This window comes from Equus quagga, chromosome 11, assembly GCF_021613505.1.
Source record: "Equus quagga isolate Etosha38 chromosome 11, UCLA_HA_Equagga_1.0, whole genome shotgun sequence".
Lineage (NCBI taxonomy): Eukaryota > Metazoa > Chordata > Mammalia > Perissodactyla > Equidae > Equus > Equus quagga.
This window is the reverse complement of record NC_060277.1, coordinates 70780716-70804603: the sequence shown is the minus strand read 5'-3', so window position 1 is coordinate 70804603 and position 23888 is coordinate 70780716. Positions and strand designations below refer to the sequence as shown.

Sequence of the window (23888 nt, the reverse complement as noted above, 5' to 3'; positions counted from 1 at the left end):
AGAATTTATTTGAAGAAACTAGGTCATTTACTTTATAGCACTTTTCAGAGTCTGGATTTTGCTGGTCACATTGCCATGGTGTCTTTAACTTATCCTCTGTCCTCTATACTTCTTGCAAATTGGTCATTGGAGCCAGAGACTTGAACAGATTCAGATTGATTTTGTGGCAAGAATACTTTATAGATGGTGTAGTGTTATTCTTTCAAGGGTATACGTCATGTCTGGTTGGTTGGTTGTTTGCTTTTGGGTAGTTATGGGATGAAAATGGTGGTATTAAAATTCTGTATTCCTTTCTTCATTTCTCCGGTGTCTTTTCTTTCTCTACCATTAAGAAACATCTCACTTCGTTGAGAAAAACAACCAGGAAGAAGACCGCTTTTCAACATTTCCATCAATTTTTAAGATATTTATTTATGATATTGTCTTTACTTCATCTTCTTGTACTCATCAGCCCATTTAAATATGATTTCCATCATGTTAAACCATGTCCTTACCAGTTTACTAAAACTGGTCTCATCAAGGTTATCAGAGCTCTATACTGAACAGAGCAGACCCATTTCAGACCTTATTTTGCTTGGTAGTTGGATAACTTTGGATACTGTTGATTGCCTCTCCTTGAAATACTCCCTGGGCCTCTGTGGCAAACTCTCTCCTGTTTTTACTTTTACTTCTTTAACTGCTTCCTCTTAGCCTTGATTGTACCGTTTTCAGTGTTGGTGTTGCTCTGCCTGCTCTAGCCTAGGCTCTCTGCTCATCTTGTTCTACATGTTCTCCATGGATCATCTGATCCATTCTCATGGCTTCAATTATACCATCTCTAAGCTATTAAGTGCCAAAGCTTTTTTTTTTGTAGGTTGGTTCTCTTCAGAGCTGACTTGTTCGTACAGCTTCCTACTAGCAAATCTCACAGGCACCTTAGAATCAACATATCTAAAATGGAATGAATCGTGCCTAACTCCTCTTCTCCCCTCACACAGAAGAGTTTCCTGTTCAAGTTAATTCTAAGCCAGAAATCTCTGGAAGTTATCCTTGACTCACCTTTCTTGCTTACCTTCTTGCTGTCCACATCTGGTCACTAGCCCTGTAAGATTTGCCTGGTAAATAACTTAAATCCATCCAATTCTCTTCATTTACTGCTGCTATACTAGTATAGATCCCCATCATCTATCACCTTCGTTACTGCAAGCCTCCTATCTGATCTCTTCGGTTCCAGTCTTTCTGCACTATAAAATTGAGAGTGATTTTTCTAAAAAACTTATCTAACGGCTCTCCATTGCCCCTAGGGTAAATTGTAAGGAACTGAGCTTGTCTTGTCATCTAGCCCCTACCTCCCTCCTCAGCTTCCTCCTGAGTCATCTCATCCACTATGTGGTAATACTTGTCACACTTTTCACAGTGTTTTACTTGCCTGTTTCTCGATGGCTCTTCCAGTAGACTGTAACTTCTTGAGTGTAAAGACCAAGTCTTTTCCCTCATTTAAGCTGGTGCCTGGCACGTAGTAAGTGTTTTGTGTGTGTTTGTTGACTGAATAATTTGTGTGGTACATCATTATACAGTCAATGTTTGTGTCTTGGTTTTATCGTTATCCTAGTATTCTAGTACTATTGTATTTCTTGTACATTGATTTGCTTTTTTTGGCTAGAGGCAATCTCTCCATAATTAAATTGGACCTGATAATGTATATAATGTAGTGGAGTTCTTTCCTGATTAAAACATGGATTTTTACCATATCCATTTTTCACTTTGATTTATATGATTAATTCTCTGTCTGGATTACCATCGTCCCAGATAATAGACACCTATAGACAGTTCAGAGAGTCACCACTATCAGATAATCCTTACTTACCCTACTGTGACCTTTGTCAGAGTGTGAGTCTTTACATGCTTTGGCTTGGTGACAAGTACTTAGACAAGTGAGGCTTAAACAATTAGCAGTTGTTAAATACCAAAGAGGGATGGTTTTCTGAATTGTCCATTTTGTTTGGTTCTAAATCCACTAGCATTTATTACTGACATTAGTCATATTTCTCTGAATTTAGATGTAGTGGAGTGATGGCTTTCAGTTATCATTTTGAGCTAGCTGGGTTCCAGGTCAGAAGAATTAAAGATCGTAAAATAAATCCCTGATTGTATTTACTGGAATTGCTCAATGGAGAAGGATCTCCACTGAAATTAGCAGCTGCCGTTGTGAACACCTGAGCGCTTACTTTTTGACTCAGAGCTCGTGTTTAAAACCAGGGTTTACTCTCTGATTTTGCCTCCTTGACTGGCTTATTCACCACTGCATTCCTGGTGCCTGGGATGGCATGAAAAGGGAGGGTACGCAAGTAATGGCCTTTGTTTCCTCTGTCAATGATGTGTCTCTTGATAGGTGGTCCCACGGGCCTTTCATTAGATGTTAATTTCATTTCATTTGGAAGATGATTTCCTATTTCTTTGAAATGTCCCTTCCAACTGAATTTTTTATGTACCAGTAGTCTGCGTTTTAAGACTGACTGACTCAGATATATTTTAAAAAACAGTGAAAATTCTGTCTAGCTGTTTTTGTACCACGTGATAAGACAAAGTAAATTTTTTTGTAAAATGGGAGATTTGAAGAATAATTCTTTAAGAAACAATTCTGATTTTTTTTTGCTTTTATCTCCATTTACTCTCATCGAGCTGATCACAATACTTTTTAGATATTGTATAGAAATAGATTTTATAGTGTTGCAAGTGTAAAGAAAGAGCTCTGAAATATTAATATTATCCTAAAACTAGGTTAGAAAATTATTCTGTGAACACATAGAATCTAGAATAATCCATTCTGTTTTTTATTTTTTTAAAAACACATGCTTCTGGGGCTGGCCCCGTGGCCTAGTGGATAGGTTCGCAGGCTCTGCTTTGACGGCCCAGGGTTTTGCCAGTTCCGATCCTGGGCGTGGGTATGGCACCACTCATCAGGTCATGCTGATGCGGCATCCCACATGCCACAACTGGAAGGACCCACAACTAAAAATACACATCTATGTACCGGGGGGCTTTGGGGAGAAACAGGAAAAATAAAATCTTTAAAAAACAAAAACAACACATGCTTCTAAAAGATATAAAATAAATTGAAATATTGTTTCTTGATTAAATGCATGATTAAGAGGGCATGAGATTTCTAAATAGTTTATTTACATTATAAATAATATCAGCTGTTCTAAGATTATTGGTGACTAATATTCAGTCTTGAAAGGTACTTCATTTATGATTCACACCTTTTGGTTTGTGAACAGTTTATAAAAATCCTTAACTGTCATACTTTTTCAGATTATACCTTTTTTGTAAATTAGAAAATTTGATTTTTTGTCTTTAAGCGAAAATTATGTAGTTTTCTGGAGAAGTTACATGTTAATATTTGAAATTTAATAAAATTGGTGTCAATATATCTGCAGGTGACGTGGTTGTGAGTGGGTAAATTTAAAAATAGTGCTGTTTTGGCTCAGTAAACTATTAAAGATAATTTTAAATACATAAAATACTATATATTTTGGCATTGATTTTCATGATGGGTTGAAAACATCTAATATTCTTATGAGCATCACAGTAAACCTCATCTTTGAAAGTGTAAACTGCATATAGTAATTTAGAAATAATTTAAATTCTAAGTGAAAGAAATAATATTTTCTCTCTCTCTTTCTTCTTAGGTGGAATGAACCTTACTTGTTGAGTATCTCCTGGTTACTGATTGGATTCACTTGTAAAAGAATCATTTTCCCCTGCGTGGAAGCCACTTAGTGGCTTATTTAATTATAAATCCAGGGATCGCAAAGCTTTTTGATTTCCCAAAGGAGGGACATACCACTATATCAGATAAGCTTGATATTACAGCCAAAATGGTGCTGTCCCAGAGACAACGAGATGAACTGTAAGTTTCTCTGTTTTGTGTTTTTTTAAAAACTTTCTTAAATGACGAGGTAGTAAATTAAAATACTCCTTTGGGAGATGTATTCTAGGATTAAAACTGTTGTTATGAGTGTTCGGATATTGGTTTAGGCAGTTAATTTGACTTTAAAACTGAGTCTTACCTTGACATAGCGTTATCTACCCTTGTGACTTTATTGTGTGTAAGTTTAAAGCAGAACAAATAAGTAAGTTAGTTGGGATAAGTTTTATCCTAACCTTGTCTTAAATATATTATGTTCAATAGGAAGACAGGTGCTTCAAAGCTCTTCTCAGTTTTTTTTTCTGGAATCCATGTATTAGAAAAATGAAAGTTTTTTTGTTGTTATTGCTAATGCCTTTCCTTTGCCTTATTGTATTATCTTTTATCGTCCAATGGCTATTATAGGATTTGAACTTTATGAGGTGGCTAACATAATAGTTAATGCAGATGCATTAATGAGTGAAGCATGAAATGATTTGACCACTGCTATTTTATAGTATCTTACAGTGTCCCATATTTTATAGCATTCTATTTTTGTAGGTGAAGAATACAAGGGAAAAAATTTAACTTCGTGTTCTAGATTTTTTAAAAACAATTTCCTGTACCCTTTTAAAAATTATTTATTTGGAAACAATTTCAAATTTATAGAAAAGTTGTAAAATTAGTACAAAGACAGTTACATACATTTTAGTTAAATTCACTCATCGTTAACATTTTGTACCATCTGCACTTTATAGCTGTGTGCGTGTGTGCAGTACAATATTTTTTCCTAAGCCATTTGAGAGTAAGTTGCATACATCAGGAAGCTTTTTCCCCAGATACTTCAGTGTGCAGTTCCTAAGAATAAGGATATTCTTCTATAAAACTGCAGTACACTTAGCAATTTCAGTAAATTTAACATTCACACAATATTTTTATTTAATCTACCTTACGTACTCCATTTTTGTCAGTTGAACCAGTAATGTCCTTTGCAACCTTTTTTTTCCCTCTCTGATACACCGTGCAGTTCAGGATTAGGTATTATATTTAGTTGTCATATCTTTTTAGTCTCATTTAATCTGGAACATTTCTTCAGCATTTCTTTTGTCTTTTATGACATTAATATTTTTGAAGAATAGGTTTATGTTTTTTTTTAAGTAATAGAGTGTTCTTCATTTTTGCATTTGTTCAGTGTTTCTTCTTGGTTAGATTCAGGTTATGCATTCTTGGCCAGAATACCACATAAGTAATTTTGTGTTTTTCTCAGGATATCATATCTAGAGACACATAATATCCATCTGTCTCTCGATGATGTTCATTTTGATCCCTCAGTCCAGATGCCTGATTTCCCCACTATATGGTTACTGTTATTTCTTTTTCAGCAAATAAGTGGGGAGATAACTTTGACCATGCAAACATTCTTATTTCAAATTAGTTTTCCTCCTCTAGATTTAATATACATTGATAATTCTTGCCTGAACCATTTTTTTACTCACTTGTTGCAAAGTGATCTTCTAACACCACCACTCATTCTACATTTATTAGTCAGCACTCAGCATTTTATTGTATTTAAGGGACCTCTTTTCCTCCTTTTTATTTTTGTCTTCTCTGTATTGATATGAATTCATGGGTTTTCATACTTTTGGTAGTTTATCATTCATTACTGTTCTTAACTGCTTTGGTGCTTGAATTGTCCCAGGTTGTCCCCTAGGAGCCTCTTCAGTTGGCTCTTATATATGCCCCTATCACTTTTTGTGAGCACTTCTTTACTTTCTAGCATAACAAGATGTTCCAAGCTTCTTACGTACCTATCCTTCCTTAACCCTGGAATCAGCCATTGTTCCAGGAAGCCCAGGTTCCTCTTAGTGGGGGATGATATTAGAGACCAAGATATGGGCACTATATCTAGTACTTACTGCTACTAGAGTGTCTTTGCTCTTAGGCCTTTTACGTAGACAGAAATAGGAAACACATGTATGTATAAACACATATACAGACACCCTTGTACAGATATCTGTAAAGTTTCTCAACTCTTGGCACTGTTGACAATTTGGGCTGAATAATTCTTTGCTGGGGTAGCTGTCCTGTACACTGTTGGTTGTGTAGCAACATTTGTAGCCTCTATGCACTAGATGCCACAACCAAAAATGTTTCCAGACATTGCCACTGTCCTCTTGTGGGGGCAAAATCTCCCCAAGTTGCGAACCACTGATATGTATACATACACATGTACACACACTTATTTTAGAAATCTTTAAGCTACACCGACCCTTCTGATTTCAGTCTGTTCCAAGAAGGTTCTGTCTTGTCTTCCTTGATGCCATATTTGTGTCTCCCTTCTTCTGTAGTGAGAACTCTGACTCCCAACAATAATGTCAACACATTGACTCATTTGCTCAATCCTATAGTACTTCTCAAGTAGTGTCAGAATTGTTATCATCACACCACTACAAGAAACAGACCTCGTGGAAAGGGTTCAGAATTTGTGTGCAGATCTACTCTGCCCAAGACTGAGAGTATATAATCAGATAATGTGTTTGTAAGTTACTTGGATTAGTTTTGTTTTGTTTCTCTCTCTCTCTTTATGTGGTTATATTATTCATTTGAAATACAGTCGGTTCATCTATTCTAGGTTTTCAGTTTTCTGTGTTTTTCTCCCCATCCATCTTTGTTAATCTAATATTTTGAATATGTAGAACGTCATCTGTAGAAAAATGTATATTCAGAAGTGTTACTCTCTTCTGAACCCTTTCTGTTAAGTTACCTTCCCTTATCCCTTGTAAGAACCAACCTCATCGTTTTATAAAGATAGGAGAGAGAGATGTATGTTTTCTTGTTTCTTCATTCTTAAAAGGTAGCATCTTATGTGTGCTCTTTTGCACTTCGCTTTTTTTTACTTAACATCTCCTGGTACTCACTACACATCAGTTCATAGAAATCCTCCTCGTTTGTTTTAAACAGTCTGATAGTACTCTACTGTGTATGTACCATAGTTTCTTCAACCATTCTCCCATATTTGAACATTTAGGTAGTTTCCACTATTTCATAATTATAAATAATACTATAATTAATAACTCTGCATAGGTACTTTTGTATTATTGAAGGTATGTCAGGTTTTTAATTATTCTTGCTTCTCAGTCATTTCAGATCTTTTTTTCCTAGATGCCTTATGTGAGCTGACTGCAAGTCATGCTTATACCTCATAATCAGGATGACTATTTAAACATTCTGACCAAAAGTAGAGTTTTTAATTTGGATAAAAATCAATTGAGAAGGGAAGGACCTAATTTCAGGTGGCTAAATTTGTAGAGAATTTGAGATAAGAATTGACTTAAAAGTACTCATCAGGTAAAGAAAACTTGTCTTAAAGATCTAAATGTAATTTGAGAAGTAGATTTAATATCTTCTAGTTTTTAGTAAGGAAATCAAATGAATCTTTTTGCTTTTCCTCCTATTTTTGAAAATATTATGAATATATATTTGCTATGATAGGAAGAAACAAATCTTTATATACCTCTTACAAGTAAGATAAGGTTTGGCACCTCAATTGGCCTGTGTAACATTTTAGCATTTCTCATAGGTTGGATAGCAGTTAGCCTATAAAATTCTTTGAGTTATTTTTGGGGTAGAAATAAAATGAATTTTGATGTACTTGAAATAGATAATTTGAGTGGTTCTCCTAAATGTGATTCAACTCAGCAAATGTGTATTGCCTGCCTTCTATGTTCTTACTACTGTGGGGCATACAAACATGAATAATAGCATGAAAACATTTATGTGGACATGACAAATATATTTGTAGATAAATTAAGGATGGGAGAAATTGAAATTATCTAGTTTCATGACTGGTAATAGAGGCAGAAACCAGTTTTCTATTAAGTTCACTATTCATTAAACAAAATTATATTACCAGAATTAATATATGTCAAAACGTGTAAACATAACTCCCCCTCCCCAGTTTCTCAGTCCTACTTTCCAGAGGTGGCTGCTTACCTCTATAAATTATAATCTTTTCAGATAGTTTTCATGTGTTTACAAAAATTACATGAACATCCTTTTTTTTAGTGAGTAAGATTTTTTAGTAAGTAACATCTGTGCAAGTCTTCCTCCCTTTTGTATGTGGGATGCCACTCAGCATGGTTTGATGAGCAGTGCATAGGTCCGTGCCTGGGTTCTGAACCTGTGAACCCCGGACCACTGAAGTGGAGTGCACAAACTTAACCATTACGCCACCAGGTTGGCCCCCATGAACATCTTTTTTTCATTTATTTATTTATTTACTTATTTTTGCTGGGGAAGATTTGCCCTGAGCTAACATCTGTTGCCAGTCTTCCTCTGTTTGGAATGTGAACCACTACCACAGCATGGCCACTGATAGACGAGTGGTGTAGATGTGTGCCCAGGAACTGAGCTTGGGCTGCCAAAGCGGAGCTTGCTGAACTTAACCATGAGGACACCAGGGCTGGCTCTCTAATAGCTACTTTTTTTTTTGGTGAGGAAGATTGGCCCTAAGCTGCCATCTGTTGTCAGTCCTCCTCTTTTTGCTTGAGTAAGATTGTCACTGAGCTAACATCTGTGCCAGTCTTCCTCTGTTCTATGTGGGACACCACCACAGTGTGGCTTGACGAGCTGTGCTGGGTCCATGACAGGGATCCAGACCCGTGAACCCCAGGCCACTGAAGTGGAGCACATGAACTTAACCGCTGCACCACCGTGTCAGCCCCTCTAATAGCTGCTTTTAACAGAATAAACTTAGACCTGTATTTCTTTATCAAATTTTTACTCACTGATCTTCCCCTATGAAAGATAAAGTCTGTTATTTTTACCTTATCCTGGTGGATAATATTTGCACTCTGTTTGATGTTCACCCCTAATTCTTTTGTGCCACAGCTTTCTCATTCTTATATTGTTTTAACTGCTGTATTGAGGTATAATTGACATACAAAGACCTGCACATACGTTTTTTTTTTTATTAAAGATTGGCACCTGAGCTAACAACTGTTGCCAATCTTCTTTTTTTTTCCTGCTTATTCTCCCCAAATCCCCCCAGTACATAGTTGTATATTTTAGTTGTGAGTCCTTCTAGTTGTGGCATTTGGGATGCTGCCTCAGCGTAGCCTGACAAGCGGGGCCATGTCCCTGTCCAGGATCCGAACCACCGAAACCCCTGGGCTGCTGAAGCGGAGCGCACAACCTTAACCACTGGGCCACAGGGCCGGCCCCAACCTGCCCATATTTAATGTTTACAATTTGATGAGTTTGGACCATTCTTCTGTTCTTATTTTGATTACTCTATAGTTGAGTGAATTTTGTCATTATGTACCTTTTTCAAGATGGGCTCATAAGTGGACCTCCGTGAGTCTCTGCATGCTTAGGGAATAATTTTGTCTTGCTCTTGTAAATGAATGACAAGTGAAAGGTGAATAATTTTTAGGTTACACATTTTTTCCCCACTCAGTTATAAGTATTAAGGAAAAAATTGCCATGCATTAGGCTGCAAAGAAAACCTCAAATTCCAAAAACGCAAAAATCACATAGACCTCATTTGCTCACCATAATGCAATAAAAATAAAAATTAATAGCAAAGGGAGAGCCAAGAGAAATCTATCCATGTGGACATTTGAAAATACACTTCTAAATGACTGTGGAGTTAAGAGATCAAAATGAAACTTAAAGTGAAGAAATCAATAATAATGAGGATACTCAAAACAAAACCCTGTGCCATGTAGCCAACATAGCATACAAAAAATTAGTCTTTAATGAATCTTTTAAGAAAACAAAGATGAGAAATGAACATTCACTTCAAGAATAAGAACAACAAAATAAACCCAAAGGACGCAGAGGGAAGGAAAGACTATAAGATAGACCAAACTGATTAGTAAAGAGAAAAGACACAAATGAACAATATAGTAATGAGAGAAACAACATAAAATGAACTCAGAAGGTGATTTTCAGAATTACGAGGATGTCCTATCCTGTTAATTTTGAAAATCTAAATAACTTGAGTTATCTTCTAGGAAAATATATGTGGTAAAATTGCTTCAGAAGAAGTAGAAAAATTTAATAGATCATTACAGTTACAGACTTCAAGTCTAGACGGTTTTCAAGCCTAGACTCTAATTCTCTCAAGTCTTTAAGGACCAGTAACTTCCCAGAGTATATTGTCTCTTCCAGAACATAGAAGAAGGGGGAAACTTAGAAGTTCTTTTTATGAGGCTAGAATAACCCTGATAGCAACACTAGACAAGAAGAAAATAATAAAGAATATTACAAGCTGATTTTTTATATGGACCCAGATATGAAGATAATAAATATAATAGTTGAATCCATTATCGTATGAAAAAGGTTAATCATGGGCAAGTATGATTTATCCCAAGAATGCAAAGATTTTTCAACTTTAAGAAACCTATTAATGTAATTACTGTTAACTATATGTTAATAAATAGAGAAACCATATGATCAATCCAGAAGATATAGAAATAGTGTTTTTAATACTTGTTCCTGATTGTTAAAAATTTCTTAGAAAATAAGGAATAGGGTATTTTCTTAACTTGATTAAGGCTCTCTGCCAGAAATTTACAGTAAATGATAGAATATCAGGTGCATTCCCATTAAAGTCAAAAACAAGTTCAGAGTTCCCATGTTTCTGCGACCACTTAAACTTAGTTTTGCGATTCTAGCCAATGCAGTAAGGCAACAAAAGAATTAGAATTATTGGAAAGGAAGAGACCAAACTTATTTGTAGATGATAATATCTACATAGCTGATCCAATAGAATCAACAGTTAGAATTGTTGGATTTAGTGTGGTGGCCGGAAACAAGATGGCATACAAAAATAGATTGTTTTTGTTATTGGATAATGTAGTAGAAAAGATTTCTTTGCCCTGTTTCTGGTGAAGAAAATGAACAATGGGAAGATGTCAAAACTCCCGTATTACTAATAAAATTAAATAAAATCCAAACAGAATTTTTCACGAATTGGACCAGCTTGATTCTAAAATTCATCTGGAAGAGAAAGATGCAGAAAAATAGTTAAGAAAATCTTTTAAAAGATAAATGAGAGAGGAACTAATTGTACCAGTTTCCAAATGTTACTGTAAAAGTAGTAAGTAAAATATTTGTGGAATAAGCAAATAGGTTAGGAGAACAAAGTTCAGAGACAGACACATTTATCTATGGAAATTTAGCATGATAAAGGTGGCATTTCACAGCACTAGGGAAATGATGTACTGCTCAGCAAATAGTACAATGGGTTATACTAAAATAAGATAATGTCGAATCCACATGAAGTAAAAACCCAAATGTTAAACACATACAGAATAACAATGTAGAAGTGGTAGAAGAAAATACAGCTTTTTCGTAGGAAAGGACTTCCTAAAGATACCATATGTGGAAACCAAAAGAAAAAGTGATATATTTGACTATATCAAAATATAAAATTTCTGTATGAAGAAAGACCTTAAACAAAATTAAAATACAGGTGACCAGCTGGGGAAAATATTTGCGACACATGTAGCAGAGGAATGTCATTTAGAACATATAAAGAAGTCCTCAAAATTCATAAAACTTATCACAAACAACCAGTAGAAAAATGAGGAAAAGGTAGTACTAAGGCCATTCACAAACAAATAAAAAAATGGCAAGTAAACATTTGCAGTAATGTTTAACATCTGTAAACAAAACAAGATACAATTTGTTCCCCAAGAAAAAATACTGGTAATAGCTTTTGCTAGCAAAGATGTGGGGAAATGGGTGCTTTCAGATGCTGCTGGTGGGAGTATACGTTGTTATAATTTCTTTAAAGGTCAATTTCACAGTATCTTTTAAAATATATGTTATTTGATCTAACAATTTTCTTTATAAAGAGTTTTTTTTAGCACATCTGCAAATATTTCTTTAGGGATAGCCATGTAAAAGGATGTTGGTTGCATTGTTTTTAGTTCTAAGAAACTGGTAACAACCTAAAACGTTGATTCTTCAGTAGGGATATGTTAAATATGGTACATCCGTTTTTGGGATTGCTGTATAGCAGGTTAAAGATGGGTATGGGGACTGCCTCCGTGGCCAAGTGGTTAAGTTCTCGAGCTCTGCTTCGGCAGCCCGGGGTTTCGCCAGTTCAAATCCTGGGAGCGGACATGGCACTGCTCATCAAGTCATGCTGAGGCAGCATCCCACATGCCACAACTAGAAGGATCCACAACTGAAAATACACAACTATGTACCAGGGGGCTTTGGGAGAAAAAGGAAAAATAAAGTCTTTAAAAGAAAAGAAAATACCACTTTCCTACAAATATTAAAAAAAAAAAGTGGTATGTTTATGAATATCTACATGGAAAGAGCTTTAAGATCTACTGTTAAGTAATCAAGTTGCTAAATAAGATGCTATGATACCTTTATGTTAAACTCTTACTCATACAACTATATATTTCTTTTGTGCCTCTATCTGTGTAGATGCACAGCTAAAGTCCTGAAAGGATATATACTAAACTTAACAGTGGTTGCCTCTGAAGAGAAGAATGAGATTGGATAAAAGTGGAACAAACAAGATTTGTGACAGTATTGTTTCAGTAATTTATAAGGCAAATGTATTTATTTTTGTGTGGATAAAAGTAAAATTTTGGGGGCTGGCCCAGTAGTGCAGTGGTTAAGGGCGCACATTCTGCTTCAGCGGCCCGGGGTTCACCAGTTCGGATCCCGGGTGCGGACACATGGCACCACTTGGCAAAAGCCATGCTGTGGTAGGTGTCCCACATATAAAGTAGAGGAAGATGGGCATGGATGTTAGCTCAGGGCCAGTCTTCCTCAGCAAAAAGAGGAGGATTGGCAGTAGTTAGCTCAAGGCTAATCTTCCTCAAAAAAAAATAAATAAAATTTTAATGGATTTTCTTTAAAACATAGAAACTATAGATAATTTATATTCTCTGGCATTATGGGTTGCAATGGAGAAGTTTTAGGCCAGCCTGATGTTTCTCCTTGCTTTTCTGCCTAGGTGTCCGTAATTATTTGTCCACCAAGCTAGATTTTGGATGTTCTTTATTTTAGGGACATGTTCTTTTATTATATTTAGTTATATCATGTCTTTTTGGATTCCTTTTACTTTTATCAATTTTTTGTTTTATACTACCTTAGATTTCTTTGAGAATATAGAGTATTCATCTATAATTTTCTGCGGCTTCCTGGGGGTATTCTTCCTCTCTAAAGCATACTTTCCTCTCTTTTTACTTAGTTACTTCCCCTTCTCCTCTTAAGAAAATTTGCAAGGATGCTATGTTTTATCCTTCCTTCTTACTAAACATCTTTGAGGACAGTTCTGTTTGTGGGAAAGAATGACTGAGCTGGAATAGTTTGAAATTGAGTGTCCTGTCTTAGAACACCTTTCTACCGTATTAGTACAGTCCTTTCCCCTGGGGTACATTGCCTCTTTGCTTCTCAGGTCCTCCTCAGGTGAGCTGACCTTCGTACAGTGATCTCAGGCCTTTGTGGGATAATTTATTGTTTATCTCTGTTAGCAAATTCTGGCCAGCACATGTAAAGTTAGTTTTCTTTACCCTTTCTTAAATCCTACTTTACCTATAAACAGCTTCACTGCCCTAAAAATCTCCTGTGCTCCACCTATTTGTCCGTCCCTCCCTCTCTCCGAACCCCTGGCAACCACTATCTTTCTTACTGTCTCGATAGCTTTCCTATTTCCAGAAAGTTGGAGTCAGGTGGTATGTACCCTTTTCAGAATGACTTCTTTCACTTAGCAGTATGCATTTAGGATTCCTCCATGTCTTTTCATGACTATAATATATTTTTAAGCTGTGTTTTACTTTAAAAAAACTAACCTCTGCAGTTAATTGAAGTGTTCACATTTCTCCTGTGCATATATTTGAACATTGTATATACTTAGCATTGATTAGAAAGTGGTTCTGTGCTGGCCTTTAAAAAAAGTAAAGATCTGCACTAACCCTATACATTTAAAATTGTACATGAGAGGGTCCAGCCCAGTGGCGCAGTGGTTAAGTTCGCATGTTCCACTGCTTGGCGGCCCGGGGTTCACCAGTTTGGATCCCGGGTGCGGACATGGCACTGCTTGGCACGCCATGCTGTGGTAGGCATCCACATACAAAGTAGAGGAAGATGGGCACGATATTAGCTCAGGGCCAGGCTTCCTCAGCAAAAAAGAGGAGGACTGGCAGTAGTTAGCTCAGGGCTAGTCTTCCTCAAAAAAAAAAAAAAATTGTACATGAGAATACGCGACAGCAGCACATGTTCATGGAGTTGAGTTGTATGCCAGACAAGGCTCTGGTACATATGCATATTGTCATCATGTGAGCCGTTGTAAAGGCAAGAGTGGGCACAATGCCTGGCATCGTGGCAGTATCCTATTACAAATAGTTTTAGAGCTTAAACTTTTGGACATTGCTTGTCTGGCTTTAGGATCTATGGTAAGGAATGAGAACAATGTTTAGATCTTGTTAGTGATTCAGCTTTCAAACAGGTTATTTCCCACTCCTTTTTGAATCCGAGTCAGTTTGTTTGAAGAATATTCTGAGACTGCAAGCTGAGCTATTGAAATCTGGTTACTGTTTGCACTGCTTAATCTATGTGCATTAGAATTGTCTTAATCCTGGGCAACAATAGCAAAATACGTGAAGGAATTAGATGCTGGGGCTGAAATGAGACTGTAACTATAATTCATATCCTCTCAATTTCAAGTTTTTATATTTATAAAAAACAGCTACATGTTGTCATTGACTGTAAAAGTACATATATATTTAAACATAAAATTCTTAATATATTACTTTTATTTAGTCTGTGCTTTGAGGTTCTACTTCTTTTCTTTTTTAATGGTCATACTCTTTTTTTTTTTAAGATTTTTTCATTTTTTTCCTTTTTCTCCCCAACGCCCCCTGGTACATAGTTGTATCTTCTTTGTTGTGGGTCCTTCTAGTTGTGGCATGTGGGACGCTGCGTCAGCATGGTGTGCTGAACAGTGGCGTGTCCGCACCCAGGATTCGAACCAACGAAACACTGGGCCGCCTGCAGCGGAGCCGCTGACTTAACCACTTGGCCACGGGGCCAGCCCCTCTACTTCTTTTTAAACTTTGAAAGGTTGATAATCATGAACCGTATTGCCTGTATTGTTACTTCCCATACAATGGTTATTGTTTCTAATTAGTGCTTTGAGGTAAAAAATTATAAAAGGTCTTCTGAATCTTCAATGGAAGATTAAAGTATTCTCGGTTTGTGTTATATTTAATCTCTTTATTCTTAGAAAATATTTTAACTGAAATATTTCATTCAGTAAAATGCATCATATTTTGATTATTCCAGGTAACTAATAATGACATCCTGTACTGTAGGGGTGCTGATATTTTTCTCTTGTTGTTAGATTTGTCAAAGCAAAAACACATACTTCATCTCTTAGTTTGAACCAAAATTATGAAATTGCCGATTATTTCAAAAAATATGTTTCAAAATTTGTTGACAAGTGTGAAATGTAGGCATCTTTAAAGATAATCAAGGTATGGTCATCAAGGTTAAAATTGTTAACTTTCTGTAGAACTCATACAAAGCCCTTTTATTGTGCCATATCATATTTCGTTTCACTTGAAGGATTTGTATCGTATTCTAGAGGACTTATTAGAGAGAAGAAAAAACATTGTAGAAGAGAGGAAGGTAGCGCCACAAATACCAATAAGGAAGTTGAAAAAATTATATGCTGAGTAGCTCCTATTTTCTCTGTGAAGCTGGAGGTCAGCCGAAGGCTAGAATGCAATTAGGTATTTGAGAGTGAGGAACGGGGACCAGGGACAAGTAAATGATTCATCAGGCAGCACTGGAGTGACAACCATATATAATGACTTGACTCATACCAATTCTAAAAATATAAATCCATTATTAGCAGTATTGTAGATTATTGACTGTCCTGCTATTCACTGTAGGGTAAAAACTACGCTCTGTCAACAAATGGAACCCATTTTTAGTCCTGTAATTCTGGGGATGGTTATTAGTAATATGACCTGATTTTAAGGGATCTTCACTTTTATTATTTCCTTTATTTAGTTGCCATCCTGTCTAATCTGCCTGTATACTTCTGATAAGTAGGTCTTTTTAAAATGTCACTTTTATTAAGTTTCTTTTTCTTGCCTTGCATGTCCTTCATAATCTGTTTCTGTCCTGTCTTTTCAGCCATTTCTCTCATTGTCATAATCTCTTTTCTAATATTTATATATATTATTTATTTAGATGGATTGTTTTTGGAACAATTTTAAATAATAGTGATTATAGGCATCCTTGTCTTGTTCTTGACTTTAAGGCAAATATTTTTAGTGTTTTACCATTAACTGTCAGATTTATTGGTTGAAAGTTTGAGAAATTTCTTGTTAAAATATTAATAAAGAGATATCTTTTTAATGTTAATGAAGACCTTTTCATTGTTGAGGAATGTTTTAAAATCAAGAATGTTGAAGAATTTGATCAGATATGCAGTGAGATCTCCATCGTCTACCATTCTCATTCCCTTTCTCCCCACCAATCCCCTGCCTATAATGCCTACTTTTTCTTTTTCCTTTAAAGCCCAACTCACATTTTGCATTTATAGAAAGATCCCTCCATTGAATCTCACTTCTCTCTTATTTGGTTTCACACACTTTGGTAACTTTGGTTTTGCTCCTCATAGATTTACAAGTTCTTGCAGGCAAGGGACTATAACCTAATCCTCTTCTATATTCCTGAGTATGAAGCTAGGAATATACCAGATACTCATCCCTCCCTTATCCCCACTCTTTTCTTGCCTTCCTGCTTGTATAGTGAAAATTTGCTTTTCATTTAAAAAATGAAAATGTTTCAAACTTCTCAATACATGACAGTTACATTGGCTATCCTTCTTTTTGTACAACCTGACTTTTCCTTATGGTTTTCTTAAGTATGCAAAATAATTTTTATAGGAATATATTCTAAATGAATCTCACAGTTAAATAAATGTCTTACAATTACTATAGGCTTATATTGAAATTAGAGGAAAAGGGAGAAAATGTTTTAAAGTTGCAAGTTGTACCGAGAAACTGAGGCAAAATCTCCCTCTCTCTGGAGACGTTGCTGACCTCAGACTTATACTAGGCCATGCAGCTTTTTAAATGTCACTAATATATGTGTATATCATTAACTTGAAACAACATAATTGGGAGTTTAGCCCAGTTAGTGTAAAGTCATATCATAATTATACCTTCATTTACCTTACTTTTCAGTAAAGTTATTTTTCTTAACAGATTTAAAGAGTAAAGAAGAAAATCTAAATAAGAAGGGGCAGGATCAAAACTGAGCTGTACAATGGTGCCCTCTGCCTTGTGGTTCACTTACTCAAATAATTTTGTCTGAGTATGAGAATGAACAGCAGTAATGCATATTTTTGTGTTCATTGTTTTGGTTTTACTTTTTAAAAAAAATCCAACGTGATATGCTTATTTGGTAGATAGTTTTGTTGCTGCTGTCATGTGCAGAGTGAGGGGTCAGTGTTAGCTCAGACCCAGATCTCTGCTGAAGAGAAATTGTAACTGACAGGCTAGTATACCAGGCACATATTCTTTTGTTTAATGGTGAAAATGACAGTCCGCTAGCCCAAGTTTCGTTCTCCTTTACTTTGTCACTGCCGTGGATAGGGTCTCATTGTAACCTCTTGCTGGACTTGTACTTTTCCCAAGACTGGTAGTAGTTGAATCGTAAACTACTCTCTTTTGAAGTGGGTATCTTCAAGTGTGATGGTGAAGGATGATCATTGTAACCCTTTGTCAGGGCACATGAGATTAGGGAGATATAAGACGTATGGCCAGAAACTCTTCACATCTGTGCTGCCCTTTCCCCAAAGACTCTGTTGGCGATTATAGCATATTTAAGAAGTCATGTTACCTCTCTGAGATTTGGTTGATATCCTATGTCAGCAGCGTGTGGAATGACCCTCTGTAGTGTCTCCGCATTCGAAGTGAACTTTATTTACATCTTCCCTCGGGATTATGTAGTTCATCTTGGTTGTTTGTCTAAAGTGGTGTGGCCTGGGCTGGTGTAAGGGATGTCTTCTGGAGCAGGGCACTAAAGATGATGATGTGCTCCTGGTGGTGTGAACTGGCATGCTTCTTCCTGCCTGGTCTTCTCTGTTATCTTAATGGTGTGCCCTCATAACCCTGCAGATACCCTAGAATCATTGGGCTACTGTTGCCTTTTAGAACAGTGCACACTAACTCCATTGCTTTCCTAATTCCTGACTATGTGAGGTCAGCCTTTTCAGTGTCTCTCTTTTAATGGGCCTGGTAAGAAAACATCTCACTTTGTCAGCTTTCAGCTTAGCCTTGTTTCTCCTCATATCAACAGTGAAATTAAATGTTTATAGAATTCACAGAACATTTTTATTCAACCTTACAGTGCTAGAGTGCACAGTTTGAAAAACACTTTTGCTGTCGTTTTGGCTTCAGAAGACCCAAGTTTGATTCCCAGCACCACCACTTGCTAGCCAAAAAGCCACTTAAGCTGGCTGCTGTTTCTTTACCTGTGATAAACAGCTTCCACCTGTCTCCTCTAATGCATGCTCTGTAATTCCCTCTGCTCTGATTTAAATTTGTAAGAGATGCTGGGAACCCTCAAGTATTCTGCTGTTATTGTTGGTGCTATCCAATCTTTTTAGCTGTTATTGTTTAACTAGCAGTTCAGCTAGTTCAGAGTAACTTTAAAAAATCTTCTCTCTCTTTGTAAGAGTGTGAGTGCGTGTATGGGTTAATAGTACTAGAGTGTTATGACTGATACTACAGATACAGAAATTATCCTAGGGGATAAAACAACAATGAGGAAAGTGCAGGAAGTCAGTTCTAAAATGTTTAAAATGTAATCCTGGCATTTTAATAAACTTGGAATAGTTTAGAAAACAAACGCAATCTCATTTATTATTGTAATAGTTTCAAAGGACAGCAATAGAATATTTCCAGTGTGGTGCTATTCCGTATATAAGCCTAAGCTGTATCCAGCCAGTTCTCTTCGTTCATGGATAAAAGTCCTTCGTCAGATAAACACATAGATAAGGAGAACAGATTGGTGATTACCAGAGAGGAATGGGGTGAGGGGAGGGCAAAAGGGCTAAAGGGGCACATACGGTATGTTGATGGATAAAAACTAGACTATTGGTGGTGAACAGGATGCAGTCTATACAGAAGCTGAAATACAATAATGTACACCTTAAATTTATACACTGTTATAAGCCAATATGATCTCAATAAAACAATTTTTAAAAATAGCCCTTCATCTCTGTTCTTTCTTTTTATTTTAACCACTTTTTCTGATTCTGTATACGGTTACTCGTTTTGGTCTACTCAAAATGACCTGTTACACTTCTGCCTGAATTTTTCTTTGATTCTAGTGATTGGTTGCTTTTCTTCATCTTCGGAGGCTTAATAGATTACTTTAAATCTTGTGAATGACATTTCTTTGAGAGATTATTATAAACTTGTGCCTTGTCCACTTGTTTCAAGAGATAAGTTTTCCATCCTTAATAAAACTGGTGAAAATCAACTCTAGGTCAATAACTGCAACTAGTAGCAAACCCCAGAAGCACCCTTTAGGCTGTTAGAACTAAGAGATGCTTCAGTCTTATTATTACTTTAAGTGACAGTAGTATACCTTGCCTGAGTTAGAGGTTCTTCATTCGCTGGATCAGATCATTGGCTTAGATACTGAGTAGTGAGGCAGCGGGGATGGTGGTACCAGAATTATCTGGCCATGAGAACCCAATTTCTGTTTCTTGACTCTGTCAACATCGTTTACATGATGTGGCTAGAAGTGTAACTGACTAAGTTATATCTGATAGGGAAATAGAATTGACTAGACTTTTCTGGGACTGGGTTGTAGGCTTCGTGCATGATCAGTGTGTTGTACAGCAATACCTAATGGTATCAGACTCAGTTACACTTCAGTTCTAATTTATTTGCTATATTTTTGTACATATATGTCACTCTTTGGTGGTTTAGTATTAGGATATTATTAATGCCATGGGATCTCTCTCTCTTTTGCAAAACTCTCATATGTCATAGTGTTATTAACTCAATTTTTTTTTTCTTTTAAGATTTTATTTTTCCTTTTTCTCCCCAAAGCCCCCCGGTACATAGTTGTACATTTTTAGCTGTGGGTCCTTCTAGTTGTGGCATGTGGGATGCTGCCTCAACATGGCCTGGCAAGCGGTGCCATGTCCACGCCCAGGGTCTGAACCAGCAAAACCCCAGGCTGCCAAAGCAGAGCGCGCAAACTCAACCACTCGACCACGGGGCTGGCCCCAATTAACTAAATATTTTATCTTCATTAGATAGAAAAAGAACCCATCCCTGATATTCTCTAAACTTACTGCTTCTCCCCAACTCCAATGTTTTACAGTGCTCATTTGAAACCTTATTGTGGAATGGAATACTGAGGCTGCTTTTAAGTTCTCAAACTGCATTTGTAAAGTCAACAGGGACCTCTTTGTAGCCAGATTGCTTGGACACTTTTTAGACTAACTTTACTTGATCTCTCTCAGGTCTTTGTCACTGTTATCCATCTCCATTTCTTTGAAACTCCCTTCTTCATTGTTTTGCTGACATCTCTGTTAGAATTTTCTTACTAGCTTTTTAAATACTGGTATCTGTCAAGGTTCCGTCATTTACATTCTAGTCTCCTTTTTGCTTCCCATTAGATACCTTCTTCCTAAGTGTCTTTCAACACTTAACATAATTTGAATCACTGCTATCTCTTTGGTAATTTTCCCAAATCCTTTTCTCACATCAGATCTATCTATAGGTCCTGACCTATATATCCATTTACCTCCTATGTCATATATCTTTAAATTTCTTATAGCTACTTCAAGTCAGAAGGTTTAAAACTGAGCTTATTATATTCGTACCTCTTTTTCTTCTTCCTCCTCTTTGCCTTGTTTCCTGTCCAAGTAAATGTTACTGTCATCCACCAGAAACTTGTGAATCAACTATTTTCTCCCATCTCCCACATCTAGTCAGTTATCAAAACAAAAGCCTAGTGGTTAAAAATGTGAGTCAGATTTGGCTTCAAGGATTTGTGTGTAGGGCTTTTTTAAGAGCATAAATCCATTTTTAAAGCATTTTTGGAGAAATACAATATATGGAAATATATAAAAATGGAACAACTCTAGTTACAGGAGGGAGGTGCAGAGTTCCACTTGCTTAGCCAGTTTCTTCCTCACCCACTCAATAGATGTTGATTGGAGTTATCTTAAATTATTTCACTACTTGCTAGTTTGGTGACTTAGATAAATCAGTCTGCCACTATATAAGGGTAAGACATCTTTCTCTGTAATTTAGAAAGATAGTTTTAGGATCAAAAGAGACAGTAAATGTTTTTTAAATTGGATTTAACACTTTATAGAAAGTGTAAATGTAATGTACAAATATTTTGAGGTGCTGCTTTGTACACATTTGAAATTACCTCCATCTTTCTAATTAATTGCATTTGCCACACAGCATCTTTTTAAAATATAGATAGTGGGGGCCAGCCCTGGGGCCTAGTGGTTAAGTTTGGCACACTCCGCTTCGGTGGCCTGGCTTCAGTTCCTGGGTGCAGAACTACACCACTTGTCTGTCAGTGGCCATGCTGTGGTGGCAGCTCACATACAAAAAGAGAAAGATTAGCAGTGGATTTTAGCTCAGGACAAATCTTCGTAAGCAGAAAAACAACAACAGATAGATAGATAGATAGATAGATAGATAGATAGATAGATAGAGGTTGGGTTAAGCCACATAGAATTTGGAAATATTGCAGAAGTTTTAAAAATTTAACCTCTAGGGGCTGGTCCCATGGCCGAGTGGTTAGGTTCGCGCGCTCCACTGCAGGCGGCCCAGTGTTTCATTGGTTCCAGTCCTGGGCGCGGACATGGCATTGCTCATCAAGCCACGCTGAGGCGGTGTCCCACATGCCACAACTAGAAGGACCCACAACAAAGAATATACAACTGTGTACTGGGAGGGGCTTTGGGGAGAAAAAGGAAAAAAATAAAAATCTAAAAAAAAAAATTTTTAACATCTAGTCCATTTTCATAAAGTTACATCAGCAAAATCAAAGGATATCAACTTTTTTTAAGTGGGTAAATGCTTACCACATGTTTGAAAGATAAAAGTAAAGGGATGACATTTGTAGCTACTGGTAGGAGTGTACATTGGTACAACTCTGGGGAACAATTTGATAATAGCTATCAAAATATCCTAAAAATGTATATATATTTCTTTCTAGTCTATTCAGGCTGCTGTAAGAAAATACCATAAAGTGCTTGGCTTAGAAACTACAGATTTATTTCTTACAGTTCTAGAGGCTGGAAGGTCCAAGATAAAGGCACTGGCACATTCAGTGTCTGGTGGGGTCTCACTTCCTGGGGCATAGTCTCTTTTATAAGGGCTTTAATCCCATTTGTGAGAACTCTGCCCTTGTGACCTAATCATCTACCAAAGGCCCCACCTCCAAATACCACATTGGGGAATTAGGTTTCAACATAAGAATTTTGGGGGACACAAACATTCAGTGTATAGCATCTTTTGACTCATATGTAAAGATGTGAGAGAGACTTTACCTATATAGGTGTTTATTTGCAACATTATTTTAACTGGTGAAAAATTAGAAACAACCTGAAAGTCTATCAGTAGATGATTGCTTAAATAAAATTTGGTACGTCTGTATAATGAAGTATTGTTAGAATATTAATAACTATGATGTCATAAATGAATACTGACAAGAAAAGATTTTTGTAATACGTTGAATGCAACTAGTAGATTAAGTTACTTGATTAAAAGCCATACATATGCATGCATGCTGATGTGAATGTATGGGCAAAGAACATGGTATGAGAAGACTATGCTGAAAGGTTAGCAGTGGTAATCTCGAAGTGCTGGGATTTTTTTTTTAAATAAGAGGGAATAATTATTTTGCATTTTTCTCCTTTTAATATTCTTGCCTGGGAAAGTATCACCATTTATCTTTCCTTTACCAAAAAAAAAATCTATTAAGATCATAATTGTTATAATTTGTGTGTATGTTACATATACATATTATCTATTATGTGAGCTTCAGAGTTGTAAGCTGTGTGCAGTGTATTTAGGCAAAGTTTCAGGCATTGGGGCTTGACCCTGAGGTAGAAGTGGAGCTAGGTTAGGAACACTAAATATTTACAATCATATTTATTTATGATTTATTTACCCTTGACTTTTTCCCTTTATTTGCTTGGTGTTGGTTTTTTAGATTAAAAGAAGAAGAGAATAAAGCTACGAAATAGATGTCTTTTAGCTTCTTTTTTTCCTTTGTTTGCAATATTCTAACCAAAGGGAAATTTATTTCTGTTGAAGGTTTGTAGTATAGGCTTTGACAACACAGTATTTGGTGGGATATTTTGAGAGAGCCATTGCCTTTCTATTTTGTATTGTTTCAGAAGGCCCAAGTAGAACTACTTGGTGGAAGTTAAAAAGAAGTAGATTTCATCTCCATGTAAAGAAGATACCTCTTAATGAATCTAGTTGTCTATTAATAGAACAGGCCAGAAGGTACAGGCTATGATATGGGCAGCACACAGTTACAGTCTCACAATAATAGTAAGAATTTACCTTTCCTCAACCCCCAGGCCAACAAATGTGATGTGTTGACCCTGTCTCCCACTATTTATTATACTTTAGTCTTTGGTATACTAATAATTACCTGTAACATAAATGTTTGCTGTAATTCCTTATTGTTTTCTCCACTTTTTTTGTTTGTGTTGTTTTGTTTTTAACATGCCATTGAATTAAAACTTAATCCCACCGATCCTGTAGTACCACTAGAGTGTTTTTGTTTCCTAAAGCATTAGGTGGGCAGTGGCATTGAAATTTATACAAAGATAGGCATAGCAGGATTGTTTGTAAAAGCATGTTTCTGTAGTGGAATACAATGTATAAAAAGCAAATTTACATCTACTGATAAAGAATGATTGCTAAGATTAAGTGAGTTTATG

General features: G+C 36.2%; 1 protein-coding gene across 4 annotated transcripts in view; it reads left to right on the top strand.

Annotated features, from left to right (window-relative positions):
- The window catches only part of PAFAH1B1 (platelet activating factor acetylhydrolase 1b regulatory subunit 1), a 77017-nt gene that overhangs the window by 33139 nt on the left and 19990 nt on the right, over positions 1 to 23888 (top strand). For all 4 annotated transcript variants that reach the window (XM_046674537.1, XM_046674540.1, XM_046674538.1 and 1 more), the window contains one exon: positions 3672 to 3892. In XM_046674537.1, coding sequence (XP_046530493.1) covers positions 3861 to 3892 — 32 coding nt within the window. In that variant the 5' untranslated portion in view covers positions 3672 to 3860. The remainder of the gene's footprint in view (positions 1 to 3671; positions 3893 to 23888) is intronic.